The sequence below is a fragment of the Nannospalax galili genome, unplaced genomic scaffold (genome assembly GCF_000622305.1).
Source record: "Nannospalax galili isolate Female #2095 unplaced genomic scaffold, S.galili_v1.0 scaffold511, whole genome shotgun sequence".
Taxonomy (NCBI): Eukaryota; Metazoa; Chordata; class Mammalia; order Rodentia; family Spalacidae; genus Nannospalax; species Nannospalax galili.
This window is the reverse complement of record NW_008331831.1, coordinates 2,399,188-2,413,839: the sequence shown is the minus strand read 5'-3', so window position 1 is coordinate 2,413,839 and position 14,652 is coordinate 2,399,188. Positions and strand designations below refer to the sequence as shown.

Below are 14,652 nucleotides of genomic sequence, written 5' to 3'. Positions count from 1 at the left end.
TTTTTTTTTAAAAAGATAGAAGTAAAATTATCACAGATCATGATTTTCTATGTCAAAGATTAAGTGAAATCTACAAAAACCTACTAAAACTGGTAAGTAAGCTTAGTAACATTTCAGATTACAAAAGTAATACACAAGTGTCAATTGTATTTCACTGTGCCAACAATGAACTATGGAAAATTAAAAAATACTAAAGTAAAAATAGCATAAAAAGGCTGGAGAGAAGGCTCAGTGGTTAAGAGTACTGGCTACTCTTAGAGAGGACCTGGGTTCAGTTCCCAGCACCCACATGGTGGCTAACAACTCTAGTTCCAGGGGATCTGATGCCCTCTTATGGCCTACGTGGTATGCAGGCAAAACACACATACACATAAAATAAAAATAATAAATAAAATGTTTAGTTTCCTAAGCTGGCGCTCTGCAAGGATAAAGCAATGTTCATGAAGCTCATGCCAAGATCGTGAAGCCCAACAGTGAGAAGCCAGGGGAGTTCACGTCCGGCATCTCCTAGGGGCTGCTGGAGCTGGAAATGAACTCCCACCTCAAGACTCAGCTGTAGGACCTCAACATCACTGCAGCCAAGGAAATTGAAGTTGATTGTGGTCAGAAAGCTACCATAATTAAAAAAAATATTTTATTATTTTATGTGTATTGCCTGCATATATGTAACTGCACCTGTGTCTGTGTTGGTACAATGCCCTTGGAGGACAGAAGAGGCCATCAGAGCCCCTGATCTGGAATTATAGACAGTTGTTATCTGCCATGTGGGTGCTGGAATTTGAACCTGGATCTTCTGCAAGAACAACCAGTGCTCTTAACTGCTAAGCCATCTCTCCAGCCCCAGCTATAATTTTTGTCCCAGTTCCTCAATTGAAATCTTTCCAGAAAATCCAAGCCTGGCTAGTGCATGAATTGGAGAAAAAGTTCTATGGGAATCATGCAGTCTATTGCTCAAAGGAGGATTCTGCCTGAGCCAACTTGAAAAAGCCATATGAAAAATAAGCAAAAGTGTCCCAAAAGCCGCATCCTGACTGCTGTGCACGGTCATTCTTGAGGACTTGTCTTCCCAAGTGAAACAGTGGGCAAGAAGATCCATGTGAAATGGAACGGCGGGCAGCTCACTCAGGTTCGTTTGCACAAAGCACAACAGAACGTGGAGCTCAGGTTCGTGTATAAGAAGGAACAATTTTTTTTTTTGTTCTTTATCAGGTTAAGGAAATTTCTTCACTTTTCAAATGTAGTATGAGGTTTTCAAAAGCAGGAATAAATGTTAGATTTTGTTCAAATTTTTTACATCTATTGACATAATCACATGGATTGACATTTTGTTTGTTAACATGGCACATTTCTTTTGTTAATATTCAATGATAAAGCCATGTATACCATCCTGGGAAAAGTACCTTCTGCTGAGTCTAACATTTGTGCCATTTCTGCGCTAGTCTGATCAGTTCATGTTGGTATTAATCTTGCTTTCCTGTTCCTTTTTATGCCTTATAATTTCAAGGTGGATGTCAGGCATTGTTAATTTTACCTTTTGGGGTGCTGGATTTTTTTTTTCTATAAATATCTATATATATTGAACTTTGTTCTAGAATTCAGTTAAATTGGAAACAAATTTAACCCTTTTGAGGGGGGAAAGCCATTCACAAAGGACTTCATCCAGCATTGTTTCATTTATATTACACTCAAAATGGACAGAGCTGCCCTGTTTCTATGTATGTAGCTTCAAGGTTACCTATAGGTGTAGGGAGGGAGGTGGGATGGGGAGGGGAGTGGAGCCTACTAGTTGCTGGCAGTGTTCTTTTTAATTTTTGCTTTTTCCTTTAAGGTCTTGATTTTATGAGTTTGTAAGGCAGCATAAGAGCAGTCCACAGTCTAGGGCTAAATAGTCTCCATTACTGGGACAAGATCTTTCCCAGTTCTCTATCTAATGTTCAGTTAATTATATAGGCTTCCTGTCTACCTGGAGGAAACCATCACTGTTCTTAGTCCTGTGTGAATGCTGGGAAATTTCCTCTAATTCTTATGGATTATACTTTTGATCAGCAGTGAGTAGTTTCTTCATATATGGATACTACTTCCTTCTGCTTAATTCAAGGAATCTTCTGGGCCCCGTCACAGTCTTCCCCCACCCCTATAACAAGGCCTAGAAACTCAAGACCATAAGAGAGAGTACTTGTAAGACTCATGTAGTCCTTCATTGCTTCACTGTCTTCAAAAACCATTTCAATGTATTTTTGCCTAGTATCTTGTCCTTGTTTCAGGTGGGATGGTAAACTCAGCTTCTTTTCACCCTTTTGGCAGAAGCAAATGTTGAATTGGCCTTCTATTGATTGCTTAATCTTGGTCCTCCCTGACTTGATTTCCCGTTTCTCTTGCCCCTTCCTTACCTTTCTCTTGAAATCTGAGCTTTGGATGGAGTTCTATAGAACTCGATCATCATATCTCCATTTCTTATTGCTCAATAATTGCCCAAACAGAGCATTCAGTAGGGAGCTGAGAGAGGTGGAGTTTTGTTACCTTTTAACTGAATCTTTGACTCCTCCCCATTAGATACTGATTTTTATTGCTTCATATGTCAAGAATGCTCAAAATAAATCATTAAAATGCAGGTATCTTCTATACATTCAATTTAATTCTGAGATGTTTTGAAAAGTTTAAACTATGAGAAATGAGAAGTAAAATTCTGAAACAGAAACAAACATGCTGACATCTCACTTTCCGCAAACCCTGGCCTTTCCTTTAGTAACTATCTGTCAGTATTTTTTCCACATTGTCTTTTGAAATGATATAACAAAAAGAAGTGAGTTTTAATACTATTTTTCTTAGTAGGACTATTTCCTATGTGGTTTCACATCTTTATAATTACGTTTTTAGCCTCATCATTGTGCATTCTGCCATGACTTAGTCAACCGTTTCTATAATAAGGTTACTTCTCCTTTCCATTAGCAAAGGGAATTATAGTGAATATCTTGATTCTCCTTTTGGGTTATGCTCTTGGATAAACCCTTTGAAGTATAATTACCAGAGCAAAGGATATACATATTTTTAATATTTGTGTTACATATTGCCAAATTTCTTTCTTTTTTAAATTTATATTTTATTATTTTTATGTGTACGGATATTAAGCCTGCATGTAAGTGCACTCGTGTCATGCAGTGCTTGCAGAGGCCAGAAGAGGGCGTCAGATCCCCTGAAACTGGAGTTACAGACAGTTGTTAGCCACCATGTGGGTGCTGGGATTTGAACCCAGGTGTCTTCTGCAAGAGCAGCCAGAGTTCTTAACTGCCGAGCTATCTCTCCAGCCCCCAAGTTGCTTTCTTAAATGGTCATACCCTTGTTCACCTTCAGCAGCCTGGCTGAGAATGTCAGTTTTATGGCTCCTTGTCAGAGCCATATATTATCACTGTTTTGGATAATATAATAGGTGGCAGAAACTTTTCCCTGCTATGACTTAGAATTTCTTCTTCTTTAGATGGAGAGCTGTCTTGACTTGTCCTTGCTAAACACCTGTAGTTCTCATTTGCAGAAGATGTCTCTCAGGTGTATTCATGGCCCTCAGCTGCCTCTCCAATCCCTGAGGGAAGGAATCATTTGCTTTCCTCCTTTTCCTTCCCATCCATTTATTTACTATTTATTGAACCTTTCAAAATGTTGGGTTCTATGCTGTAGAGACACAATGGCGGAACAAGACAAAGATACAATTCTTGACCCTTAGTAGTTTACAGTATAAAGGAAGAGGCTAGACATCTCAGTAACTGGTTAGTGATGGATAAATATGCTAGCCAAGGTGTAACCACACTTGGAAAAAAATGTCCCTGAGGAGAGAAGGAAATTTAGCATGCAAGGAGGACAAATCTAAAATGGACAGGGATTTATAGATCTACATTTTAAGGTCAGCTAAATGGTGCTTTCTCATAAAAACTGCTTTCTAAACAGCTGTCAGAACAAACAGTGGAGGCCTAAGAGCAGAGGTGTGGAGACAAGTGAGACTGTGAGCAAGACGGCCTCAGCTGGATGCAGCCTGTCACAAAGTACTCTAGAGCTCTAAACTCAGGAGGCAAAGTAAAGGAGATCAAGTGTAGGGAAGGAAACTTGACACTGTGAGATCTGCTCAGGGTTGTTGTAGCTTTCTTACATTTTTTATTTTTATGATGGGGGGGGCTCTGCTCTGCAAACAGAGGCCAGAGGACACCCTTGGGTGCTGGTCCTCACCTTCCCCTTTGTTTTGAGACAGGGTCTCTCATCATTCACAGCTGTGCACACTAGGCTAGCTGGCCCATGTGCTTCTGGATTCTTGTCTCTGCCTCCCATCTTTCTGTAGAGGTACAAGGATTATAGACACATGTGCTACTGCCTTGGTTTTTATATGGGTTCTGGGAATCCAAACTCAAGGCTTTATACTTGTTCAGCAGGTACTTTTACTGATTGAGTCATCTTTCCAGTTCACAACCCCCACCCCCACTGCCCCTTCTTAAATTTTAGAGAACAAAGTCCACTGGGAGGTTTCACACTACAGCATTACTATGGCAGATGACAGAATAACCCCTGTGCAGCTGCTTCCTGACTGCTGTACAGTAAGTAGCTATGCTCTACCATGCACCCCCCACCATGATGTTCAGCCTCAACAAAGGACCCAAGCAATAGTCCACTGACCATGAATTGAAACCTCTGAAACCACAAGCCAAAAGCAACCTCTTCTCCTTATAAATTGATCATTTTAGATATTTTGTTACATTAATGAAAAGCTGAGTAACACAGCTACCAATCAAGCTAAGGGGGAAGAATGAAAACAAAGCCTTGTCAGCAACCACCAGCATCCCTTCACTTCTTTCTCCTCCCATCTCCTTCCCTCTGCTCAGAGATAATCACTGTGCTGTACAATAAGTAGCTTTTTCAGCTTACCCGTCATGTTTGCAGGTCTCCGTGACAGTGCTTGATGTAAACAGTAGTTGGTTCACTTTCACTGCCGCATACATTTCATTATATAAATATATTCAATTTTCTTCTCTATTTTATTGTTGGTGAACATTTTAATTGCTTCCTATTTGAATTAACTGTGAGGAACACTGCTTTAACCAGTCATGTATATGTCTCCTGCAAGAATTCTTCAGCAGATGAACTAGCTAGAATGCAGCATGTGCAGCCTTTCTACTTTACTATATTTCCAAATTACTTGCCAAATGGTACCATCAGTCAACACTTAAAAATTTTTTAAACTTTAAAAAATTTATGTATATGTGAGTGCCTGCTCATCTGTGTGTGTACCACATGCATGCAGGTGCCTGTGGAAGCCAAAAGACGATATTGGATACCCTGGAACTACAATTATGGGCAGTTGTGAGCCTCCTGAAATTGGGTGGGGGATAACAGGGAGGTATGGATGGGGGAGGGGATCTAAATCAAAACATATTGTATGAAATTTGTAAAAATTCAATTTAAAAAAGTCCCAGCATGGATGGGGGAGGCCCCACTCCTAGCTGAGAAGCTCTTGGCAGTTGATGGTTGCTAGGGGCACAAGAGTCAGTTTTCTTCAGGGCTGCAGCCCTTGGTAGCTTGCCTGTGATCCTGAGAATGGCCCCACACTCATGTACGTATGAGCAGCAATAACTGGGCCCTGGGTTATAAAAAAATCTAGACAACATGACATCTAGAGGGAAGGAGGGAAATATGATTAGGGAACTGGGAGGAACTGGGAGCAGGGAGTGGAGGGTGGATATGTTAAAGATACATTGTATTCGTGGATGAAATTTTAAAAGAATAAATAAAAACATTTTTAACGATTAAAATAGTAAAAAATAAAATCAGAAGGAAAAAAATGAATACAATGTATCTTTCTTCAGCTATCCCTGCTATTGCTCAATGGGCCCATGAACAAAGTGGCCATGGTGACAGAGATGGACGTTACACATGGGCTTGACAGCATGGACTCCCACTCATGAAAGCTGACCTGGCTACAGCTGCTGCTGAGTGCCAGATCTGCCAACAGCAGAGACCAACACTGAGCCCCCCATATGGCACTATTCCCCGTGACGACCAGCCTGCAATCTGGTGGCAGGTTGACTACACTGGACCACTTCCATCTTGGAGGGGACAGCGTTTTGCCCTTACAGGAATACACACTTATTCTGGTTATGGATTTGCCTTTTCTGCACGTAATGCTTCTGCCAAAACTACCATCCAGGAACTTACAGAATGCCTTATCCACCGCCATGGTATTCCCGGAAGCACAGCATCTTTTCTGACCAGGGAACTCACTTCACAGCCAAAGAAGTGCGATAGTGGGCCCATGGTCATGGAATCCATTGTTCTTACCATGTTCTGCACCATCCGAAGCAGCTGGCTTGATAGAACGATGGAATGGCCTTTTAAAGACACAGTTATAGTACCAATTAGGTGGCAATAGCCTGGAGGGCTGGGGCAGTGTCCTCCAGAAGGCAGTGTATGCTTTGAATCAGAGTCTAATATATGGTACAGTTTCTCCTATAGCCAGGACTCATGGGTTCAGGAATCAAGGGGTAGAAGTGGGAATGATTCCACTCACTATCACCCCTGGTGACCCGCTAGGAAAATTTTTGCTTCTTGCCATGTGGGACCTAGGAACTGAACGTTAGTCCTCTACAAGAGCATCAGGTGCTTTATTTTTTTAATGTGACTCCTAATGACCCACTAGGAAAATTTTTGCTTCCTATACCTGCGACTTTGAGCTCTGCTGGCTTAGAAGTTTTGATTCCAAAGTGTGTTTCTGCCAGGAGACACAAAAAACATCCCATTGAACTGGAAGCTAAGACACCCCCCTCCACCCCAGACACTTTGGGCTTCTGATGCCCTTAAGTCAGCAGGCTAAGAAAGGAATAACAGTATTGGGAGGGGTGATTGACCCAGACTACCAGGGGGAAGTTGGACTGGCTCTCCACAATGGTGGTAATGAAGATTATGTCTGAAAGGCAAGAGATTCTTTAGGGAAAATTTTGGCGTTACCATGTCCTGTGACTAAAGTCAATGGGAAACTGCAGCAACCCAATCCAGACAGGACAACATGTGGCCCAGACCCTTCAGGGATGAAAGTATGGGTCACTCCTCTGGGGAAAGAGCCAAGATCTGCAGAGGTGCTTGCTGATGGTGGAGGAAATACAGAATGGGTAGTAGAGGAAGGTAGTTCCAAATACCAACTTAGGCCACGTGACCAGTTGCAGAAATGTGGATTGTAATTGACATGAATGTTTTTGTCTTATTTGGTTAAGAATGTGCTTCTGCGTATATACACATATGTTAAGCAGATATTTGTGTTATTCTCTTTTGAATATGTAATTGAGATGTGTTAAGCAATTAAGTGTTGTAAACCTATATGATCATGTTAGATTAAGAGCTACTAAAGGACTAAGCATTCCTCAAAGACCTTACCACCTACTCTAATGCATTGATCATTGTATGGTAGAATAGTCATATCATGTTAGGTGAAATTATGACATCACCAGCGCTTTCATTTAAAAATTAAGCATGACATAGAGAGATGCTATTAGGTGTCAAGTTGACAAGGGGTGGACTTATGATGACTCATCTGGGATTAACTGAAGTGAGAGAGCTCTTCTTGATTGGATCATCTGAAGCTGGAAGACACACCCTAAATCAGTGTTACCCTCTGATGGCAGCCTGTATAAAAGGCCATGGCAGAGGAGCATGCCAGGCTTCTTGCTGCTTGCCTTCTCTCACTGATGAGTTCATCTTGCTGCTGTAGACTGAAGACCAGCTGATCTTTTGGAATTTGTCAGACCTTCAGTGCCAGATTGGGACTACTGAGACATCCAGCCTCATAGACTGAGTGACTACAGATTCTCAGCCTCTCCAGTGTGGTGCAGCCATCATTGGACTACTCCAACTCTATCCTGTGAGCTAAGCTGACAAGTCCCTATACATATGTATTCATTCTACTGGTTCTGTTTCTTTGGAGAACCCTGACTAATACAACAATGTTATGTTTTGGTGCTGGAGTTCAAATCCAGAGTACATGTAAGGTAAATGTTCCACCACTGATCCACACCCCCAACTAAGAAAGTGCTTTGATACATGATTTCAACATATTCATCTCTATGCCAAGTTCTAAAACACAATTTAAAATATTTTTCTATGGAGAAATGACTGACATAGACAAAAATACTGAGCACCATCCAGTAATCAGATAGTAGCCCATCCTGACAGAATTTTCTTCAGTTATTTTATTACTGGCAGGGTGGAGCTTAGGCAGCTAAGGTAGATGAGAATATTATTTTCATTTGGAAAAATGGTACTAACTCTCAGGGATAATAGGAAATTTAAATAAAAATGGAATTCAAATAACTTGTATTTCCATACATTTTTCAGGTATTGGTAGAAATGGAGATAAACAAAATGAAGAATTTGGAAAATTTTGGAGATTTGGGGTAAGAGGCCCTGGAATGCAGTGAGCAGAGCTTGGTGGGCAATGCTAGTGGGAGCTCGGAAGACCAGAATGCTGACTGAAACGTGCGCAGTAAAGACTGGGCCAATGAGGTTTACAATGGAAGCAAGGACTCTATTGGACATGAGACTAATGGCCATGTGTGTTACATCCTAGCAAAGACTTTGTCTCCATTTTGTCCATGTCCTAAAACTCCTGTGAGAAGCTGAGTTTAAAGGTGACAGACTAGTTAATATATTTCAAGACAGACTAGCACTCACACTGTGGCATTTACTGTTTGCTCTGCTCTGTTTCAGACTTCTTTTGGCTCCACCCCTTCTTTCTGTGTCCCCATTATTCCCTTTGGGAATAGGACTGTTAACTCTGTATATTAGAATGTGCTTTTGTATATTAGAAGTATGTAATTTCTTTTTTGATTTCACAGGTGCTCACAGCAAACAGATCACCTTGAGTCTCAGTAGACACTTTGCATTTAGTCTTTGAACAATATTGTAGACTTTTGAACTGGATTAAATGCATTTTTTATTATGAGATGGCCATATATTTTTGGAGGGGATCTGTGGCAGAATGGTAGGATTTGAATCTGAAATGTCCCTCACAGGCACATGGTGGGAACACTTGGTCCCCAGCTGGAGGTATTACTTTGGGGGGCTGTGGAAACTTTGGGAGTTGGCACCTTGGTGAGAGAGTTAGGTCACTCTTCTCTGTTGCCTGGTTGGCCATGCAATAAATAGCTCTCTTTGCCCACACATTCCTGCTGTTTGGATGTTTTCCAAACCATACCAGGCCAAACAATTATAAACCAAACCCTCTAAAACCATAAGCCCAAATAAACCTTCCTTCCTTAAAAAAAATGGTCTGTAATAACTAGATAGCTACATACAAAAAGATGAATTTAGACTCTTACCTCACGGCATACATAAAAATTAACTAAAATAAGAATTAATTCAAGAATTAATTAATTCTTGACTTACATGCAAGAATTATAACATAGCTTTTGGAAGAAACATAGAAATTTTAAGACCTTGGGTTAGAAAATTCTAATTTTTGCCTGGATTAAACAGTGTGTATGTGTGGGAAGCATGCGTATTCAATACAGGTAGCCAAAGACAAAACCACCTTCAGCAAAACTGGAAAAATATCTCACTGATGACTAAAATTTGAATAACAAATGATATAAAAATGTTGAAAGAAAATATGCAAGGAATAAGCAGCAAGCCAGCCAGAACAGAACATTTCAAGTTTGCAGGTAGACCTCAGGACATAGCTATGTAGGTAGTAAACCAATCCCTTCCTCAAACACTGCACCATGTGCATATCCACATTTTAGGCTAAGAGACCTTGATGTCCAGCAGTCCGAGATTGCAAATTGGGATTAAGGAGAACACAATCACCTATAGAAAGGTGAACTGTAATCTTTCAGAAAGATGTTGCATATCCTTGTGTTTGCCACAATACCATAACACTACCATGAAATTCTTACAACCTATGACATTCATCATGTGTCAGAGGAAATCACTGTTGATGCATCTATACACAGGAATTTGAAAATCAATATGAAAGTCTTAAATACACAGCCTACATAAAAACATTTTCATCTAGTAAACTATCTGAACTGCACCTAAAATTGCTGACAACTAATTTCATGATCAAATTATCTCTTACAAACCCACACAGGAATATTGAAATAACATTTGGCTACTTGTGTTTACTCTGAGTCAGTTGGTGACCTTTTCTTCCTCTTTCCCTTGCCTATGTCTCTCCATAGCGCTGGGGGAGCCTTTGCTAAAGCCTGAATCTTTGCAAAAGCCTGATTTCCTCTTTCAGAACAAAAATTGTTTTGAGAATATATTTCCTGGAATGATTAAGATCTTTTAATATCTTTTCATTATTTTCAGGTACAATTTGTTACTTACGCATCTACCTTTCCTTTTAGAAAAGCTACCATGCTTTACTGCTTTTTAAAAAATCCCCTCTATGAGTGGTTTTAAATCATTGGAGTTGTTAGTCAAGTACTGGAACCCTGCCTTATAGCAGCTGATAAAGTTCTTACAACATAATATGCCCTTGGTATATTTTTATGGGAATGAAGAAAATACCAAATTTTAGCACTACAGTTGTAAAGTCATTTCATTACTGCCAAGGTCTGAGGAGGTACACAATATACCATAAAATCCATCAGGCTGCTAAAATAATATTCTAGGACAGTCATTGATGTAATGAAGAATGATTTTTTTCAATGCCAAAAGCCAAATGCCAACTTTTTTTCTTTCTTGAACAGCTGGTGACATGATGTTCTTTCATTCATTCTAGAGAGAAATGGTCTCTCATCTTAGGTCATAGGCTCTATCTAAATATCCTGGACAGTTTAAAAGATAGACACTTTTATTCAGGATCAGGCAGATTTTTCTGAATATGGGCACTCAGCAAGAAGTGTTCTAACAAAATTTGCCTCATTATCCTTCTAGGGCTGTGGACATATTCTAATTACTTCCATCTTGAAAAAAAGTAGAAGCAGTTTACCAGCTCAGTAGAAGCTCACATAAAATCTGAAAATGGTACAGTACATAGTTAATAAAGAAACCCCCCCTTTGAACTTGTGGTTGACTGGACATTGGCAAAGCACTTATGATGCTTGCATATCAGATGGGTAAAATGGTACAAAAAACAAGAAACTGAAAAGAGAAATTTATACACTCTTAAAATACTTTCCTTCTTGCTAAAGATAATGCTGAGCTAGTTCTGAGTCATTTTTTTCAAATGCTATCTGGAGTTCCTTTTTCAGTTATAGCTCACTGCTCTTTGGCCATGTGGAACCATTCAGTCCTAACTGGTCTTCTCTTGACCTCAGGTCCTAGGCCTGTGCTGTGTAACAGAAAAGTTTTCAGAAAGGTTGGACTAGTAGTTAATCTGTTCCCCATGGATCAGATCAGTCAGCTGTTCTGCTGGTTCAGGTTTGATAATGTAATCTAGGTTTCAGGCACTGAGATTGGTATCTGACTATTTGTAACTGAGCCTCTATCTTGTACCACTAAAAACTAGATCCAGGATTCATCCACAGTGAGCCAAAATCCTACCTTGGAGCCTTGCTTTGTATCCAGCTGGTGTGCTATTCTCTTTAATCATCTGTGGGTTTAAGAGGTTTATCCTAGGATTCTAGTTTTCATGAGTCTGTCCCCAGCATGTCCTGTTGTGTTTGGATTTCTACTTACTGAGTCCTGTCAGAGTTCCCTAGCATCCCATCCTATGCTTAAGCTAAATTTTCTACCAATTGTCAGTTATTTTCCCCATTCTCTACTCAACACTGGTAGGACTGTTAGGACTTAAATCCTGGTCCTCCACAGACTGATCCATCTCAATGCTGAGTTCTAATTCCAATAGTAACTCAAATAATATTTTAATAATTCTCAAACTATTTTATTTGAAAATATCTCATTCAAACCAGCTAAAGAAGATTAAAGATGCTTCATTAAATAGATCTCTGTGCTTGAAATGACATGAAAATATCCCATACCTATCTGAGTGAAGCCTGTTTTGTACCCATTAGTTGTCCCATTCTCTGGAGCCACAGTTGATGATACTGAGGAGTTAGGTTTAACAGAGTGGCAGATCGCAGAGGACTGTCGACTTCTGCATTCTAGAAAGGAGTAAAAGTACACGGTAAGAGGAAAGCAATATTCTATTTCAGTGGGTGATGAGGATTTAGTCCACAGAATCTCAGAAACAAATTTCTGCTCCTTAAATAGCAGTCACTTTCTCTGTCAGCAAGTGCTTCTCCTAGTCCTGTCTCCAATGTTTTCACAGTACTTCGTACTGACTGAGTTGGTGAATACTGTGGAAATCTCTTGGACTCTAAGTTCCAACTAAATTATACTATTATTAGCCTCAAAAGGTAGCATGTGAAATAAAAATATAAATGTTATATATGACAAAGTTAATTATAGAAAGTTCTTTAATGAGTTTCCAAGTTTATGAGCTGTATGCAAGGGCTACAGTCAGCTCTCGCGAGCACCCTATGCTATGACCTCTATAAAGAGCTGTTGTATTTTGGTGTAACATTTGACTCCATTATGCATATTGATATTATGTGGTTTTAGATATGCATATATATTACACAATTCCAGTTCCAAAGTAGGAACTGCTATAAATAGGAGGCTTCTTTTAAAAATATTATTCTCTGTCTGGCACGGTGGTTCAGAGGTAAAGGCACTTGTCATCAAGCCTGACGGCCTGGGATCCACATGGTAGAGAGCCAAAGCAGGAAGTGAGAGAGAGACCATGTCCATCTTATTTTCACTCATTAGTTGAGGTTCATGGTATGCAAAAGTATTTTCTATAGGAACATTCCTTAGACTATGTTAGGATAAAGTTATATATAATGCAGCATGCTTATGGTTCAGAGGTTGCAAGATTTAAGTCCTGATGACACTGACTTGGAAGAGGCAGTCATTTCCTAAGGAATTACATAATGTCACTTCAAATGCTATCGAGAGTAATTACGGTGAAGGGCTTGGACAAACCTGATGTTGTAATTTGGATTTATTATGCTACTTCATGGTCAGGCAAAAATCTTGTGAAAGCAACAAGTATAAATAATAAAGACAATTATTCAATGAAGATAAAAATTCTCAGCATTGAAGAAACTGCCCAATGGAGCTACTACATTAGAACAATAAATAAGACCTGTGACAATTCCTACCAAACACATGAAGATGTGACTTTTCAGTTGGATTTACTTCTACAGATAAGTTAGTTAAGGTCTTCCTAAATCAAAAGAAACCAAGCTGCCAACTCAATCATACATTTTCCCAGGCAGGTAGACAACTGCATTGCTTATTTTGAGAACTTTTTGGTAAAATAAAAAGAAAAATATAGACTGGTAAGAGTTACATACAAACTGTAATAAAGTAAAAAGACATTTTACAGCCTCAGGTTTTCACTAAATGAAGACTCAGGGGTGCATTCCCTGCCAGAGAGCTGCAGTCCTAAGAGGAGAGTCTAGAAACACACACCTTCCTACATTCAAATGTTTTAGTTGATCCTAACAAGGACCAAGTCAAATAACCAACCAGGGACTTTACTTTAGCACAACCTTCTGAACTTGAGTCACTTTATCAAGAGCACACCTGTACTCTGAACTCTGTAAGGTCACTTGTCACCATCACAGAACCTCCATCCCTCCCCCTCCTGGAATGTGACTACCTTTCCAGCAGATAAGAGGTCCCTTAGATAATACACCCTGGGAGGTTCTGACTAGGTAGTACTTTAAGTGCTTCTGCTTCTTTGGCTGGGTGGTGAGCTTCAAGTTAATGTGGTTGGAAAATTCCGTGAAATACCGAAATCCTCTTTCTCCACAGCCAATACAGTTTCCAGAAAACCCTGAAATGAGGAAAACCAATGTTACCAGTGGCCTTGTAAGTTGGTACGATACTTTTGTATATAAAAAGCATAGAAATAGTCGCATTCTATGAACCAACAATGTCTCAACTTGTAGGAAATACTTCAAAAGGAAAAAACAGGTATAAAATTTTAAGTTACTTAAAAAAAATCTTTTCCCTTCAATTTTAAAGTCTTCAGATACAATTGCAAAGAAACATTCTTTTTTAAAAGTGTATTTATTTGTTTAGCTTTTTTTTATACGTATATTTTGCCTGCATATATGTAAGTACAGCACATGCATGCAGTGCCGGTGGAGGCTGAAGAGAGCATCAGATTTCCCTGGAACTGGAGTTATGGATGGTTGTGAGTCACTAGTGGGTGTTGGGAATTGAATCCAGGTTCTCTGCAAGAGCAGTGCTTTTAACTGCTAAGCCTTCTCTCCAGTTCCGCAAAGAAACATTCTTATAAACCAGAACTATATGCTCAAAAAAATTAGAAAACTCAGGGCTGGAGAGATGAATCAGTAGTTAAGAGCACTGGTTTCTCTTCCAAAGGACCCAGGTTCAGTTCCCAGCACCTACATGCAGCTAACAACTGTCCTTAACTCCACTTTCAGGGAACCCAACACCTTCTCTGGCCTCTGAGGGCATTGTATGACATAGGTGCACTTACATAAATGCAGGCAAAACACTCATACATGTAAAATAAAAATACATTTTAAAAAAGTAGGAAACTTAAGATACAGTGCTGTTATCTAGTATGAAATTCACAGTCAAATTATAACAGTAGTAGAGTCATTTTATAACAGTGAAAGACTGGAAAGAATTTAAATGCTG

The 14,652-nt window shown here is 39.6% G+C and overlaps 1 protein-coding gene and 1 pseudogene across 3 annotated transcripts in view; one reads left to right on the top strand and one right to left on the bottom strand.

The window, feature by feature from the left end:
- The window catches only part of LOC103728992, a 9,078-nt pseudogene extending 7,243 nt beyond the window's left edge, over nt 1-1,835 (top strand).
- The window catches only part of Greb1l (GREB1 like retinoic acid receptor coactivator), a 274,544-nt gene that overhangs the window by 101,067 nt on the left and 158,825 nt on the right, over nt 1-14,652 (bottom strand). For all 3 annotated transcript variants that reach the window (XM_029560559.1, XM_008826964.2, XM_017796571.1), the window contains exons 6-7: nt 13,640-13,816; nt 11,952-12,074 (exon numbers count right to left, since the gene is read on the bottom strand). In XM_029560559.1, coding sequence (XP_029416419.1) covers nt 11,952-12,074; nt 13,640-13,816 — 300 coding nt within the window. The remainder of the gene's footprint in view (nt 1-11,951; nt 12,075-13,639; nt 13,817-14,652) is intronic.